The sequence below is a fragment of the Corvus hawaiiensis genome, chromosome 12 (assembly GCF_020740725.1).
Source record: "Corvus hawaiiensis isolate bCorHaw1 chromosome 12, bCorHaw1.pri.cur, whole genome shotgun sequence".
NCBI lineage: Eukaryota > Metazoa > Chordata > Aves > Passeriformes > Corvidae > Corvus > Corvus hawaiiensis.
The window spans coordinates 7,879,640-7,894,843 of NC_063224.1; the positions used below are offsets into that span (position 1 = coordinate 7,879,640).

The following is a 15,204-nucleotide window of genomic DNA, read 5'->3' on the forward strand; positions in this document are numbered from 1 at the left end:
TGGCAGGGACGGGAGCCTGACAAATCCGAGCTCTGCTGCAAGGGCTTGACATCAAGAGCACTCCATGTGTGTCCTTGCAGTGTCCAGAGGGATCAGTTACTGTAGGTAAGGATACATCTTACACATAGTGTTTGGGGAGTAACAGAGGGTGTTGGAGCACTGTCAGTTCACTGAAGCATGTACTGGTTTTCTGTGGAAAGCAGGCCAAATTCTTCCTAAGGTTAATCACAGAAATGCCAATCCCTTCCTGTAACCTGGAATGAACCATGTCTGAGTCTCCTTTCCAGCATCATTTGTGAGCTTGGACACAAGGCTGGCAGGTTTAAATGGACTTTTCTATTGCACACAGGGACAGAAAATATTTTGCTTTTCTGTTTATGCAAGCAGATCCCCATGTCCTTCCATCACCCAGAGCCCAAATTCTGAGTATTTGCATGGTGTGAGATGAAGAATGCCTACTGTCTGTGCAGTGCAAAACCCCTTTTCACATTTGAGTAAACCCCAGAATAATCCCAACCTCTGCTTTCTTTTAAAAAAGGTTAAACACTTTTTTTTCCTCCCAAAGAACAGGATCACGTTCTCTTCTTGGTTACTCCTACAGCCCATCTAAGGCCAAGAGCCACCAGTGTCAGAACAATGCAAGTTTTACACCACTGAAGCTGACAGCAGCATGATGTGACCAAAAGCTTGTGTCAGAGCAGTAGGAATATTGCAGACAGTGGGAGCTGATCAGCTGAGCATTAAGAGCATCCTGTGGTGTGCTGAGCTGATTTTGGAGTGTTTCCCCAGGCTCCTGCTTTTCATTACAGTGACGCCATGTCTCCACAACTGACTTAACCTGCCCTGTGCTCCTGAAGTGCACTAAGGTGAGCTCCAGAAGTCTGGCTGCCCATAGTAGAGTTCTGGTACTCCATCTAATGATGGACAGACATAAAGCATGGCCTGGCCTCAAATCTTGAGTGGAAACCCTTCTTAAAAGGCTGTTTTAATGTTACATGGTTTGCTCTACAACTGAACATAAGTGGGCTACTACCTTCTGTTTTGTCCAGCATTATCAATCTTTGGATTTCCTTTAATGCCATTATTTATGGAACATTTGGTTTCACATTTGGAGTTTTGATCCTGTCTGTCTACTCCCTGCTCTGGCATATGGTTGTCTTTATACCAAATGATAGTATCTGATCCTCTTTATCAAATACAGAATCTAAAATTCCACTGCCACTGACTTCTACAACCTCCTCTGTGGTGACGGCCCTGTAACTTTAGCTTGGAAAGAGACTCCCCTTGTGCAGCCAGTCCATCTGCTGGAGAGGCCCCCAAAGCTGGGATCTTTCTGTCTCTGACCTTCTGGCCAACAGTGGCTGCTCTCTTCTTCCCACCCATCACCTATGATGTCTGGGAGCACCCTATAGAAAATCAAAGCCTTGTGACAAGTGGCTGGAGGAAGTAATCGCTTCCAGAAATTAGGAAGCTGGTGGAGGGATAATAGTCTTGGAAAGGCTTTCTGGGCAGGGTGGCTTTGCAGGGCTTGTGCAGAAGCTTTGCTGTGTGGGCCATTAGCTGCCAGTATTTTCAGGTGCTGCTGTCTTTAGAAGCTCCAGCAGGTCACTGTAGTCTGTATAGGGTTAAGTCACTGATGAAAATCCTAACAAAAAGAGGAGGCAGGGATTTTTGGAATCGCCATGTGACCATGAACATTTTGAGCATCCATCCAAGCCCGTGGGAAACAAACTGTTACGCAACTCTGACTTGCCAAACGCATCTCAAATTGTGTTTTATTTTTGCAAATACACATGATGGGTCAGCAGAAGCAGCTGTGCAAGAAGCCCAGGTGGCTACCAAAGGAGAAAGTCCTTGCTTTTTGCTGCACATTCTCCACCACAGCTTAGCTGTAAATCACACTGCAGACACGTGGGAGCTGACTCCTTAGAAATAGAAACCAGAGGAAAGGGAGGACAAGGATTTGTTACCATTGCCCTGACCTTGACGAGTCATCACTCTCCTGTCATTGCCTGGTCATGACTCCCCAGTGTCATGTGTTAACTCTTAGCTGATGGAGGTGGTCTTCAAGATGGCTGGGTTATAGACCTAGGGTTGGCTCAGGAGATAACAGCATTGTTTGTTCCTGCAAATCTCCACCTCAGCTGGGGAAACCGGTCCCCATCCAAAGGAGAGGTTACTGCCAAGCGCTTCAATGTTTGGCAGAAGGCACCATGTCCAGTGGGAGCTCTGGTCCATCCCACAGCTTGCAGTTATTTATTGAAAGAGGCAGATGTTAGCTTTGTCACTGCCTTTCTCCTGGGTGCCCTGAACTAACAGGCTGCTCTTTGGGTGCCATTTCGGTACTTCTGTTGCCAGCTCTGTCTTGTTTTCCTGTCTGCTCTGAGCAATGATTTCCTTTCTGTGGATTGCCTTCCCCCTCTGCCAAACTGAGGTGGCGATTTGGCCAAACGCTGGTGGTATCCAGCTTTTCAAGACCAGTCCATCACGTTCTCATCGTTTAGGGGCTGAGAGAGGAGAAGCAGGGTCCACGTGTATTTCTGGTTGCACAGAGATCACTTCTGTAGCTGTGAGTCATGGTGAGCTTCTGAGCTAGCCCCTCCTGTATTGCGTTGCTGGATGCTGTAGCAAAGCCAGGGAACAACAGCTGGAGATTTTGTGCTGTCTCATCAGCCATCCACCATCTGTATTTCAGGCCACCTGCCCGTGGCAGCCTGGTGGAGGCTGACGTGGTGCCAGAAGTGGTGTACTGTCATGTTCACAGCTCTGCTTAGCTTCACTTCTGTCCTGGTTTGCATCCATAGCAGTTTTCTGTGCTCTGGCTCAATGGCCATCCTATAGAGAACGTGCCAGCCCAGGCAGAGCACTGACTCCTGAGGTGTCCCAAGGCTCACACACATGTAGCTGTAGTCTGCAAGGATGGGTAACGAGGCACATCCTTTGGACTAGTAGTTCTTTTTATCCTATGGGGAGGCAGGCATGTGAGGAACCTCTTCAACAGCTATTTTAATTTCCCAGGAGAAATATTTAACAACATTTTCTAGCTTTGACATACTGACTGACATACTGCAGTAATGAAAGGAGAAATGGCAGAAGTTTTCCAGAATATGTTATATCTTGAAAGAATTTGGTTGAATAGTATAGAATAGTAGACTATGTGTAACTGATGATTTCTTCTTACCCCTCCACCTTTAGAGTCAAATGCCCTGGCTTTCAGTTTCCCAGACAGTACAGGGAAGCTCTCTGTGATATATTGCCAAAAGTTTCCATCCAAATATACAGAATCCTGCAGAATGGTGATTTGATCTCAGGAGTCTTGAGTTTTTAACTGGTTTTCTTGGGAGCAAGGATATGAGTGCAGGGCTTCAGTATCCACCACTGCAGTTGGGATAGTTGTTGCAAGTCACTTTAGGGGCTCAGGCATGCAGTCGGTCTGTCTGGCTGCCAGGGCTTAGTGGGGGAACAGATAAGTTTGCTGTCCTAGTCCTGTTCACCCACAACTCAGTAGACAGTGACCAGAGCAGGACAAATGACATGGACACAGCTCACAGCAAGACACAGCTGTCACAAGCATCAAGCATGGGCTGGTTATCATCTCCAACCCTTGTCCCTGCCTTGTGGCCCTGCACCCCCTTCCCAGGTCCCCTGTCCAGTCAGGTCTGTCCCTTTCCTTGCCTCTGTGATGTATTATTGTTCCTGTGCTCCAAAGCAGTGGGGCAAGATCCCTGTGTCAGTTATATTTCTGTCACAGATGTGCTGGCCTTGACATTTGACGAATCCCAAAGTCAGCTAAACTCACTCAGCTAGAACAGAGCACTGTTGTTAGCAGATGCATATTCATCAGGCCTACGGTTCTTTTTAATTTTCTTCCTCTCCTGCTTAGCTTCATTTTTGCTTATGAATTGTATTATACTTTCTTCCATTAACAGGAGATGTATTGCCTCTGTCAGCCTCTGAGTAATAACTGAACTGCCCCAGTGTCCACAGGACCAATAGATCTGATGGCAGCACATAAAACAGACCAGTGAGTACCATCAGCCTGCAATCCAGCAGGAGGAACAGCCAAACAGCACTTTGTGAGATGGTCAACCTGAAGGACTGATAGTGCTGTGTTAGGCTCCAAGAAGTTTGATTTCTGGCCTTGGTGGAAGGAGGGATGCTCTCTGGGTTTCCCAGTAGTGATTTGGCTCTGAGACCTTGTTCTTGTTTGTTCGAACTCGGTTTCAGAGCAGCCAGTGTTACACTAAAGGAGGATGTGGTGTAAAATCTGAAAAAGCAGAGTCATATTTTACACCAAGATCCCCAAGTCTTGCAAGAAATAACACAGTTCTAGAAAACTGGATGCTCAGTTTATGGTAGGCACTGTCTGACAGCCAGCACAAACTCTAAGGTGCCTGTCCCTGGTAACCTGTTGGTGCACAGCCCTCATAAGCCTTGATGGCAGGACTACAGTCAAATCCTGGCATCAGTTTGCACCCTCAGCATCACTGCTCCTGTCCTGTCTCATTCAAATACCTTCTCCCCAGTTTGCTGTCTGGCACATGAGTCTCAGAGCAAATGGAGGCTTTTCCTTGGAGTGACCTGTGTGGCATTTCTGTAATTTGGGCTCATTTCTTTCCCACTTGTTGCTGAACTCCCCTCCCTTTTACTGCAGCAGTGTGTTTTGGGTTTAAGGCTCAGGATGTGCTCTCCTTCCCTGCTTTACACACCTCTAGAAGATGATGACCTCGTGCATCATCACTGCTCCTGACATTTCATTAATGGCCTTCCCCAGTGTATCAGCAGGGGTTGTTTGTGTAGCTGATGGTGCTGGCAGGCCTGGCAAGGCAGTGTGAAGGAACCAAACAAGGGCTGGCTGCAGCTCTCTGGGCAGAGGCCACAGCAGCTGAAGGACCAAATGGTGCCTCTGGGGAGCTCAGCCCAGGCAGTACCTTTAAGAGAAGTGCTGAACACTGTGGAGCTGAGGTGTGCATTCCCCTCCAGCTGTTGAGATTGAAGCAAAGGCAAGCAGCTGCCTAGTGCATCCCCCTCACCTGGGAGGCTCTGCCCAGGGTGAGAGCACTGAATTTAGGCTGTTAAACACACAGCAAGCAGCTGGGTGATGAGCACTGGTGAATTATTAGACCCTAATTAGCCAAGCCAGGGAAATGATCATCCAAGTGTTTCTTCTCAGTGCTCCACTTAGCCAAGCTCCAGGTGTTGTAGCAGAGCTGATGTTGTTCAGAGCAACCCAGATGCTTTTTATTCCTGTCAATCCAAGATTATTCTCTGGATGCTGGTGAGTCCATGCAGCATTCTGATAGAACCTGAGGGGTCTGATGTCTCACATGCTGAGTGTGGGTTGCCAGCTGATGTTCCTCAAGCAAGTGTGTTGTTGGATAGTGAGGCTTCATCTTCATCCAGTTGCTTGCTGGCTAGAAGATCTAGAAAATGTGTTTCCTCTAGGTTTTGAGTAAAATCCAAGTGAATTAATTCTTTCAGACTTTCCTTTCCTTCTTATTGGTTTGTGGGTATTTGAAACAGTTTTGGTTTTTTTCTCTCCGTCCTTCCCTCTGTTCTGGTAACTCTAAGCAAGCTGTGCATTAGGGAATTACTTGCAGCGGCACCCCAGTGATTTACCATGTCACAGCTCTTTAATTCCTGGAGAGGTTGTCCTTTGAGCTCTAAGTGTCAAGTTGATGGGCAATATTATAGTTATTTAATATTTATGCTTCAGGAGAGCTGGAGGCTCCAGTCAGTTCAAGACTTTTGGACAGAGTAGTGGGGATACCCAGCAGCAAGCAGAATCAAAGCCTCACTTTCTTGATAGAAAAAATAACTGTTCTTTTTGTCTCCTTCTGTAAGCTAAATTGTTCATTCCTTGTGGAGGGTTATTACAGTTATCAGAGGTTCATGTATTTATGTCAACAAGTGCATTAAGAAACAGTTGTAATGCTGGGGTTTGAGAAAATGTAAGTCATGCCTTTTTTTAAAAACAGTTTCTAGAAGTGATATCCTTTAGTGAGATCCTCCAAAAATGCATGACAAGGCTCCTTGGGACTGAGCATCAGTTCCAGGACTCTTTGGGAGAGAAGCAGAGAGAGAAGACCCTGAGGAAGCAGCAGACAGTTACAGACACACAGGTAGCCTGGCCCAGACTTAAACCCCTGGTTTAAATCTACTACCAGGTGCCAGTAAAGGTAAGGCACTTAGAGAGATTTTTTTGCAGCTGCTTCCAAACTGTTATCAGTATTGTTGATAAGCATTGCTTGCTTCTTGCTTGTCATTGATGCTCTAAGTAAAGGCTTACAGGGCTGTGGTTGAAAACAAGAAATGTGATGTTTGAAGATGGATGTTTTGCTGTCGCCTTCTGCTTTAGGAGGGAGAGATCAGGCCGAATTGTTCAGCTGAAATCAATGTGTTCTTTAAGCCCCAAGCAGCCCGGGTCTATGAGCAAGCAGTTTACTGCGACATCTCAGGTACAGCTCCTTCTCCTGCCCTCTCACCCCAGTGAAGGCAAGGTGCAAATACTCTCCCAGATCACTGGGCTGCTGTGTAATTGCTGGGAAGGGTCTGTGGTCAGCAGGGCACATCCCTGCTGTCCCTGCAACTTCCAGGGGATTTCCCATACAAGCTGGAGGCGCCTGGCTCTGGATCACTGATCCCACAACAATCCAGGCAGTGCAGGGATAAGCTTTCATGCCATAGCTTTGCTAGTGTTTCCTCAAAGGCCAAAGAGCTACAGAGCAGAAAAGCTTTAGTGAATGAGTACTAAAATCTTCTAGACCACTGACCTCCAGCATGGGTCATTTTTACATGGATTCACCATCAGGCAGTAGGAGCCAAGTTAGAAATGCACTCCCTGATCCTGGATCCCCTCCCACGGTCCAGACACTGCTGGACCAGAGGTTGCTGAGCCCAGGGTGTCTGCAGAAGGACCACCCCTGGCCAGCACGAGCCTCTCTCCCTGTGTGGGAATTGTCACCTTGTGGCTCTCAGTTCCTCCAGGTGGTGTTGTATGGGCCTTGCTGTGCTCGGAAGGATGAGCACCCTGCTATACAAACAGAGTTTTATGCTTGTCCCGTCTTCCAGAAGTGCCATCAAGTTCCTTTCTGGGAGCAGCTGTCCTTTCCCCACCTGAATGACCCCATCTCAGAGGTGGTGGCTTTGCTGTGCTGGCACAGGGCAGGGAATGCTCAGAGCACATGGCGTGGTTCAGGTTACCTTGTCCTTCCTCTCTGTCTCTGCATGGTGCTGCTTAGGTGTTTTTCAGGAGTGGGAGATGGCTGCCAGATTTCCATTCAGGGAATATTCTGGGTTTGCCCATCTTAAAAGGAAGAGGTGTGAGGCCCAAGGTCCTCCAGCAGCTGAGCTCCCTTCTGGAGGGTGCTGCAATCTCTAGCCCAGCTGCTCTGTTCTTGCCTTCCTGCTCCAAGTGATGGATACAAATGCCATGAAACAGCTTCCTATTTACACAGTAATTGTGCAGGGTTTACTCAGCAAATGCCATCTACAGCAATTACTCAGGGCTTGTGCTAACAAACTGTCTTGCTGCCCACCAGCTGCAATTGTGGGAGCTGTGGAAGGAAAGGATGGATTTAAAAAGATGTTCCCAAGGGATTCCTTTTTCAGAGCTATGCTTTTGGCTCTGGTGATGGGGTTGTCCAGCACTTTGCTGCAGGACTCTCCTGGGGTTGTGCCAGGACAGCTTTTTCATGACAGAGAAAGAGGAAAACTACTTGCATGCAAGCCTTGTGCTGGCCTGGGACTTAGAGGAACCAGGGCAAAAGATGTGTGTTGAGAAAAAGCAGCCTGTTCCTGAATGACTCTGAGAGGCCCTTGGGAGAGCTTAACTCTTCCTTTGGCCCCTTGGAAAAGGCTCTCAAGTAGTCTTTTAAATGATGCATTTCCTTACAGATCAGAGCTGATCCAGTGGATTGTCAGGGTGGGAATTGTCCCAGAGTCATGGTCCCTGGGTGCAAAAATAATTGAAGAAAACAGCCATCTTTAACTGGCAAGTTGTTTACTTTTGCTTCTTAATCTCTTCAAGAAATGTGACTGCCTTCCTCGGGCATTTCTCTGCTAGTCCCAAATCCCTTGGGATGAGGATTTGCAGATACTGTGTGCCCCATGCTGCGGATATCTGGGAGCTTTTTCCCAGTGCAGTGCATTGTGCAGCTGGATCTCCTGCCCCACTGGAAAGGGGTTTTGTTGGCCTCTACTTGTACTGAAGATGCCTCCATAAATTACTTGGCAGGTACTTCTGGATCAGGTGATTTACAGAATTGATCAACTCTGGGCAACTGGCAAAGCCAGCAGTGAAGAAGTGGTTGGAAATTTGCTCATAGCAAGTACTGAAGCTCAAAATGAACTTTCTTAGTTGCTCAAAAAATCCCAAATGATGATTTCTCCTTTATGTTGTGATGTCCTGGTCATGTGAAACTGTGGATCTCTGTTTATCGATGTGGTCAGATGAGAATTTTGTTCAAAGCCAGTCACAAAATATGGGGAGATTCTGTCAACAAGATACTGAAAAGCAGAGAAATTGATCTGATCTCAGAAAGCAGAGAAGCCGAGGACTTTGGCAACAAAGTCCTGTGCAGTTGTGTCACCTACACCCTCATTTACTTGCAAGCCAGGCAGCAATGCCAAACTCTTTGCGAGCTTTGTGCCTTCACTGAATGAATTTCAAAGTTCCTTTAACTGCATGGGAAGGAAATCAGAGATAATTTTAAACTGAGCATTGCTTCTTCAGAGTGAAAACTGGTGGCCAAATTGGAAACCAGCCCTAGGGGTGGGTTAGAAATTGGAAGCCAGATCCAAGGCATATCTCCTGAGGGAAGAGAAGGGTCCGTATCTTCTCCTGGAACAACAGGAGCTGGTCCCAGGCAGCTCAGAGTCAGGGACTAGCACTAAGGCAGCCTGGAAAATGCAGGATAGCAGAGGGAATTGCTGTACTGAAATAGAAATCTCTCCCCAGGCCGTGAGACCAGGCTGCCCCTGCTCCTCATAGGGGAAGGCATTGGGCCCCAGCTCCACTTCAGCTTTGAGGAACTGGACATCGGGGAGGTTTTTGTCAGAGCAGCCCACAGCTATGAGGTGAGCAGCAGGGTTGGGGTAGATCCTGGTGGCTTCAGGGGCAGCAGTGAGCTTTGTGGACCTGTGGAATTCCTGGCAACTTGGGTAGTTGTGATACTAGTCAAATTTGGGGGGGTTCTTGGAATCTGGATCTTTCTGATGGGGTCGGAAAGGTGTGTCTGTTGTTCATGGAACCCCAATCCCTGCTTTTTGGCAGCCTCCCTTGGAGATCAGCCGGGAGCCTTCCTGCAAAACCCCTTGGCACATGAAAGCAACACTGGATCAAAAAGCTGCATGTTCAGAGGCTTTTGTTCCAGTCCCAGCCACAAATCACCTTTGAGCTCAGGCTGTCCAAAAGCAGCTGGAACAAACTGGCTGCATTTGAGTTCGAGTCCATTGCAAACAGTTTTCAGTCCAGTGCCTTCTGCCTGTTTCTGAGAGTCAGAGGAAAGCCATCCATCCTCCTGGCTCAGCACTGGCCCTCTCAAAGGGCTTGGGAGTGCTTTCCCTTGCTGACCAGTCCCTCATCATACTTCAGCCATGGTGTATATCTCTGGCTCTAGAAAGAACAAAGCATTTCTGAAAAGGAAGAAAGGTCATTTTCTACCTCTTTGTTTCCATCCCAGTGGTGTCAAGTCTGCAAAAAAAATAAGAGAGCAACTGAAAGAGGTAGGAAATGAAGCACTACATCATGCCAGACACTTTCAAAAGCTTGTTTGTAGCAGGAAAGGACACACTGAGTTGTTTTCTTACAAAAAGATTGTGCTCTTGATGCATTTTTGATGCTGATACCTTGTTTCTCTCTATCAATTTATTATTTTCATTACGTAAGAAAAGGTGAATGAGTAAATGACACTGTTAGTGCTGTGCTAAGCAGCTAGACTGCAGGTAAACCTCAGCTCAGGAGCCTCAAGTGAGGGCTTGTCCCAGCACATCTGAGCCATGGGCTGGTGGGATAACATGGGGTAGGCAGGAAAGCTGCTGCTGGATGCTCTGGAGCTTTGGAGCTGGCTGTGTCTAGGCTGCTGCTGTTGGGAGGCACTGGATCAAGGTAGTAGGGAAATGAAAGGAATCTGCACTTGATTTTACCAATAGATTAAGGGAAATTTATAAAAAAAAACCCAAGAAGGTTATTACTTTTGAAGAGAAGAGTGGTGAGTAGGTCTGACCTCAGTAGAGAAACAATTTTGCTGGCTTTTTGTTTGCAGAAAAGTGCTGCCTTTTTTTTTTTCTTCTTTTTAAATGAAGAGGGAACATTTCACAATCAAATAATTTATTCTCCTCTGTCCCTCCCCCAAACTGGTCATGGGATAATATTGCATAAGCAGCTTTCTCCTTGAGCAAGGGCAGGTTTTGCTTGTCGAGATGTGTAGAGCAGTCTGGTGAATAAAATAGAAGGCACAGTTCACTGTGGCCCCTGATTTTTAACTAAAAGGCAGAGTGGGCATTGATTGGCATTAAACATGAAATAAATCTGTGAGTCTTGTGCAGCTTCAAGTGCTGATTTCAGTGGATGCTAGTGACTTTTGCAGTTTGGAGCCTGTCTGCTGAATGTGAGGTGGTGTGTTGGATTAAGGACACCCATGTTCGCTTGTTTAAGCCATTGCTTGTGGCTGTGACAGCTGGTGCAGTGGTGCCAAGCTGGTCCTTTCATCTGTCCTCTGTGTAGAACTCTTGCTGCAGTGGATGGTTGAGGATCCCCTGGATTCTTGTCTCAAAAACCTGCCTGTAATGACTCTGTCAAGATCTCCTGGGAAAGATGGTCCACCCAAACACCAGTTCCAGATAAGAAATACTGAAGCAGAGAATCTGTGGCTGGGAAGGCCGGTTACAGTGAGTCCACTTTTGTAGGGACACCGCTGTGTCCACCATGTTACAGATGGGGAAGCTGAGGCACATAGGCATCTCTGGGTGTGTGTTTAGGATCCTTCATTGGGCCAGCAGCAACTCAGGGGCATGTCCTGCCTGCCATGGTGCCCTGAGTCCCATCAGCTGCTGACCACTTTGCTTTGGCTGCCTCCTGTCCACATGGGTGCTGTGCTGAACACAGGATGCTGGCTTGATTTGAAACCCAGGGTGTCTCTGACAGCAGTTTTTATCCACCCCAGCCCTAAAGACATCCAAACCCTTTGCAATTCCCTTTAACAAAGCCACTGCCTCCCTGCCTTTGTCCTTGCAGGGGCTTCGTGGTGGAACCGACTTTCCATTTTGATGTGCCTGCCCTCCACTTCGGTGACGTCTCCTTTGGTGAGTGTGCCCTGGGCTCCCACCACAGTGGGAGAGGTTTGTGCATTGCTGAAATGGAGCACTTGAACGTAAGAGCATCCGTCACTCGTGTTCCTCCAAACAGCCTCTTCAGGGTGTTAACTCCAGGGCTGCTGGTGCCTTAGGCAGCATTTTGCCATCGTGAGATCAAATATGACCAAAAGAATAAAACTCAGTATTTTCTGGTGTCCCTCATAGTCTCTTCTGCCCCAGCTTCCTGTTCCTTGCCAGGAGAATGCCCATGAAAGTCCTTGTCCCAGGAGGGCCCAGGAGATGGGACTGCAGGAGAAGGGAGCGTAAGCCATTACCAGTCTATAGCTGCTCTGGGCACGTGTTCCTGTTGCAAGCCAAGGGCATCATTTACCCACCTGACATTTAGTGCCGGATGTTAATTAGGTGCTGTGAGGGCACATCATTGCTGACCAGGTCAGATGCCCTAGCAATAGGTCTGCCTCAGGCACCTGTGTCTCCTACATCAGCCCAGCTCCTTCCCCACTAAAAGCCCAGCTCTGCTGAGAGAGCCGGTGGCTGAGCATCCAGAGCATTGCCTTTGAAATGCAGATTCCAGTTCTCCATCTCAGGCTCACAAAAGGCTTTTTACTGAGATGATCTGCAGTTTAAATGTGAAATCAATTGTGGATTGATTGAAGGGCTATTATCATTCTGCACCCAGGATGCTTCTGTATTTTCATGCTGTTCATGGACTTTTTAAGAAAACTCATTACCTTTCCTGAGCTGCTTCCTCTCTTCCCTGCATCACCGCTGAGCCACTTCTTGTTTCCTTTCGAATAAGTGAAATAATAAGAAAGGCACCAGGCAGGAATACGGTTCTGTAATAGGAGATTCATCCTGCTTAATCTGATTTCATTCCTAAGGGCTCTTCAGCTGAAGGCAGCTGTGGTATCTTTGTTTCTTTTAACTGTGCTGCTGACTGTTGTCTGCATCCGGCGACCTCGGTGGCATTTGGGATTGTGGCATCTTTTTTGTGCCTTTCTCGTGCCTGTTTTGTGCCATTTGTCCTTCTTGTGTCCCTCTTGCCTCTGTGTTGTAGTCACTGCTGGAGCTGGCAGTGGCCACTGTTGATGGGCATGGAGAAGCTCTGGGCTGTGCCTGCAGTTGGCTTTTCCTCCCTATCTGTGTTCAAATCACTCTTGGTAAGCAGCCTGTGGGAGATGTCTCCTCCACACACAGCTGGCCAGCCAAGCCATATATCCCCTGCAGAGCAGGTTGTGGGCTGGTGTCCTGGCTCTGCAGGACATCCCCACGAGGTGTGGCTGTATCCCTTGCTTTCCATGATGGAAACCAAGTCTCGGAGCTGAACTGGTGTGAACCTTTGGGGGCAGCAATCACAGCCAGTGAGCAGCATGGATGTGATGTCCCCGTTTGTTGTGTGAGGTGGTTCCTAATTGCTGATCTCGAAGCAAGGCTCAGGTTTGCCTCCAGTGGAGTGGGCTGTGAGTTGTCATGAGCTCAGTCTGGTTGCCCCAAATCAGGAGATGCCTTAAGGATCCTGCCCAGAGAAACTGCATTAGGGTGCTTTGCATCATGTTCTAGTTCCTAATTCCATCCTCCCTTTCTTTAACTGTAGCTTCTCCTCGATGACAAATCACTGCTTTTACATCTTGAAAATGGTGGGAGCGTTGGTGGAGTTAGCAGGGAATTTTACAGATTGAATTTTCAGAGAAAATGGTCATTTAAGGAGCACACTCACCAGTGAGAAAGAACAGGTGTTGATTTGAAGCAGCTGAGAGAGCTCCTCCCCAGCAGAGAGAAATTTGTGGTGTTCAGCAGGGCTAAGACTGGGCATTGTCAAGGCAGCAATCTGGGATCAGCGTCAAAGGGAACTGAGGTGAGCTGTAGTTCAGATAACAAAGAGCTAAAATCCAAGCACAGTTCTATCCTACCAGGACATTCACACCAGGAATCATGGGATACTGATGCCTAAATGGATATTTGTGTCATTTTCTTAGGCTTTCCTCGCACCTTGAGGTGCTCCCTGTCCAACACCTCCCTGGCACCCATGGCCTTCAACCTCTGTATTCCTGAGGACAGCTTGGGAGAGGCCAGCATTTGCAGCTCTCTTCAGATATTCAAAATCACTCACCCGTCCTGGAGGAAGGGAGCTAAAGGTTTTATGAAGCCAAGGGAATTTAACATAAGTCCCTGCATGTCGCTGTTGTCCGCAGGGACAGCGAGAAGAACGACACAGAATTTAAGTCCAGGATAAAATGGGATTATTTAATTAATTACAAACTCATTTATGTAACTTGGTTCGCAACAGAGAAATGACATGATTGGCCCATCGGTCAACCACCCACCAAAGTGATTGGCTGAAAGGAATAGTTCCCATTCTCAAAATATTATTCTCAATGAACCAAAACAATATCCACAGTATTCCAGAACAACCTGCACCTGCAAAATAGTTTACAAAATAGCAAACCGTTTCTCAGCTAGTTTGCGTGAGAATGGAGATTTTCACAGGAGGCTGTAAAAAGCTGGAAAATTTCTCTGCCAGCTTTTCTAGCATTTACACCTGCAGAGGGACCATCCGCTCCCTGGGATCCCAGGATATCGAGGTATGGAAAGAGTCCAGCTGGTGGGGCTGAAGTTTCACTGGTGTGTGGGAGGGCTTTAGCCCTGCCAGCTTTGAGCACATGTGAGTGAGAGATCTGCACTGGTGTGAGGCCTCTGTTAGCTGGGTCACTTGGGATATTCCTGAAGGAGCTGTTTTGTTTCCAAAATCACAAGCTGAAATCATGTACCAGATGATCAAGTACAGAAGCCATTCTTGTGCTTTTGAGAGTGATTTCTTTGATTGAAAGTGGGCAGAGGAAGGATGAGGACAGAAAGTGGCTGTTAAAGAGAGAGATATCATTGTATAGAGCAGTTTGCTTTTCTTCCTCATCTCATTTCTCCTCTCCTGGGGAGCAGATGAGTTGTATTCACTGCAGGGATCTCCAGTGGGGACAGAAAAAACTCTGCAGCCACAAACTGCCCAGCCCCTGCTGGGCCACACTTTGCCCTCAGCTTCCTGCTGTAAAGCTGGACTCATTCTCTTCAAGACAACAGATTTCTTCTGCATTTATGTCATTGTAGGCAGATGAAAAATCGGTCCCTTAATTTGAATGCAGTGGTGAGTAGAGCATTACTCTAATGCTGCTGGAGGGGGAATCTGTGAGAGGCTTGCAAATAGGCTTGGGAGGAGTTTTTTCTTCTCCATGTTGGGTGGGTTGAACTTCTGGAGCTGGTTAAAGCCAGCCCTGACACTGTGGACTTGTTTGTGTTTGTGGATGAAGCATTAAGTGTTGTCTGAGAGTCCAAACTCAGCCTCCTGGGCCAAGGAGGAGCGGGGTGAATCTTCCTCTTGCTGCTTTTCCAGCTGTTTGGGGGATAAACATAACCCTGAAGTGGGGGATTGCCAGGGCAGCTTTCCCTGACTCCACAGTGAAATTCTGCTCTCCACCCCTGCAGGGAGCAGTGCACCTTGGCTGGGTGGGCCTGGCATGGAAAGGATGGGTTTGACATGCTTGTACCAGGCCCTGACCTGCAGAGCTGTGTCAGTCCAGCTGTGCTGCTGTAAAGGCTTCGCTGCCTCCCCTGGGCAGTTCCAGCTCTCCTGCCCCATCTGCAGAGGGAGGTCCATGAGAAACCAGAGGATGAGAACACTTAGGAAGGCCATGCCATGCCCACAGGGCATGTCTTGCAGGTTTTTTTCCTGCTTACTGCTTTCCTGCCCTGCTATAACCATTTAGAGCTGACTTTTCCAAAGCAGAGGGCACTGGGGCACCTCTCTGCAGCTGATGGTCAGTGGGAAGCGAGGGCTTCGGTCCTTCAGGGGCTGTTGAGAAGCACTGAAGGCCCCTTGGGAAAGGAGACTTTGGT

At 47.8% G+C, this 15,204-nt stretch overlaps 1 protein-coding gene across 1 annotated transcript in view; it reads left to right on the plus strand.

The window, feature by feature from the left end:
- The window catches only part of HYDIN (HYDIN axonemal central pair apparatus protein), a 39,896-nt gene that overhangs the window by 23,931 nt on the left and 761 nt on the right, over positions 1–15,204 (plus strand). Inside the window, exons 7-12 of the mRNA XM_048317095.1 lie at positions 6,359–6,458; positions 8,960–9,078; positions 10,937–10,968; positions 11,237–11,304; positions 13,293–13,451; positions 13,804–13,898. Of these exons, the coding sequence (XP_048173052.1) occupies positions 6,359–6,458; positions 8,960–9,078; positions 10,937–10,968; positions 11,237–11,304; positions 13,293–13,451; positions 13,804–13,898 (573 nt within the window). The remainder of the gene's footprint in view (positions 1–6,358; positions 6,459–8,959; positions 9,079–10,936; positions 10,969–11,236; positions 11,305–13,292; positions 13,452–13,803; positions 13,899–15,204) is intronic.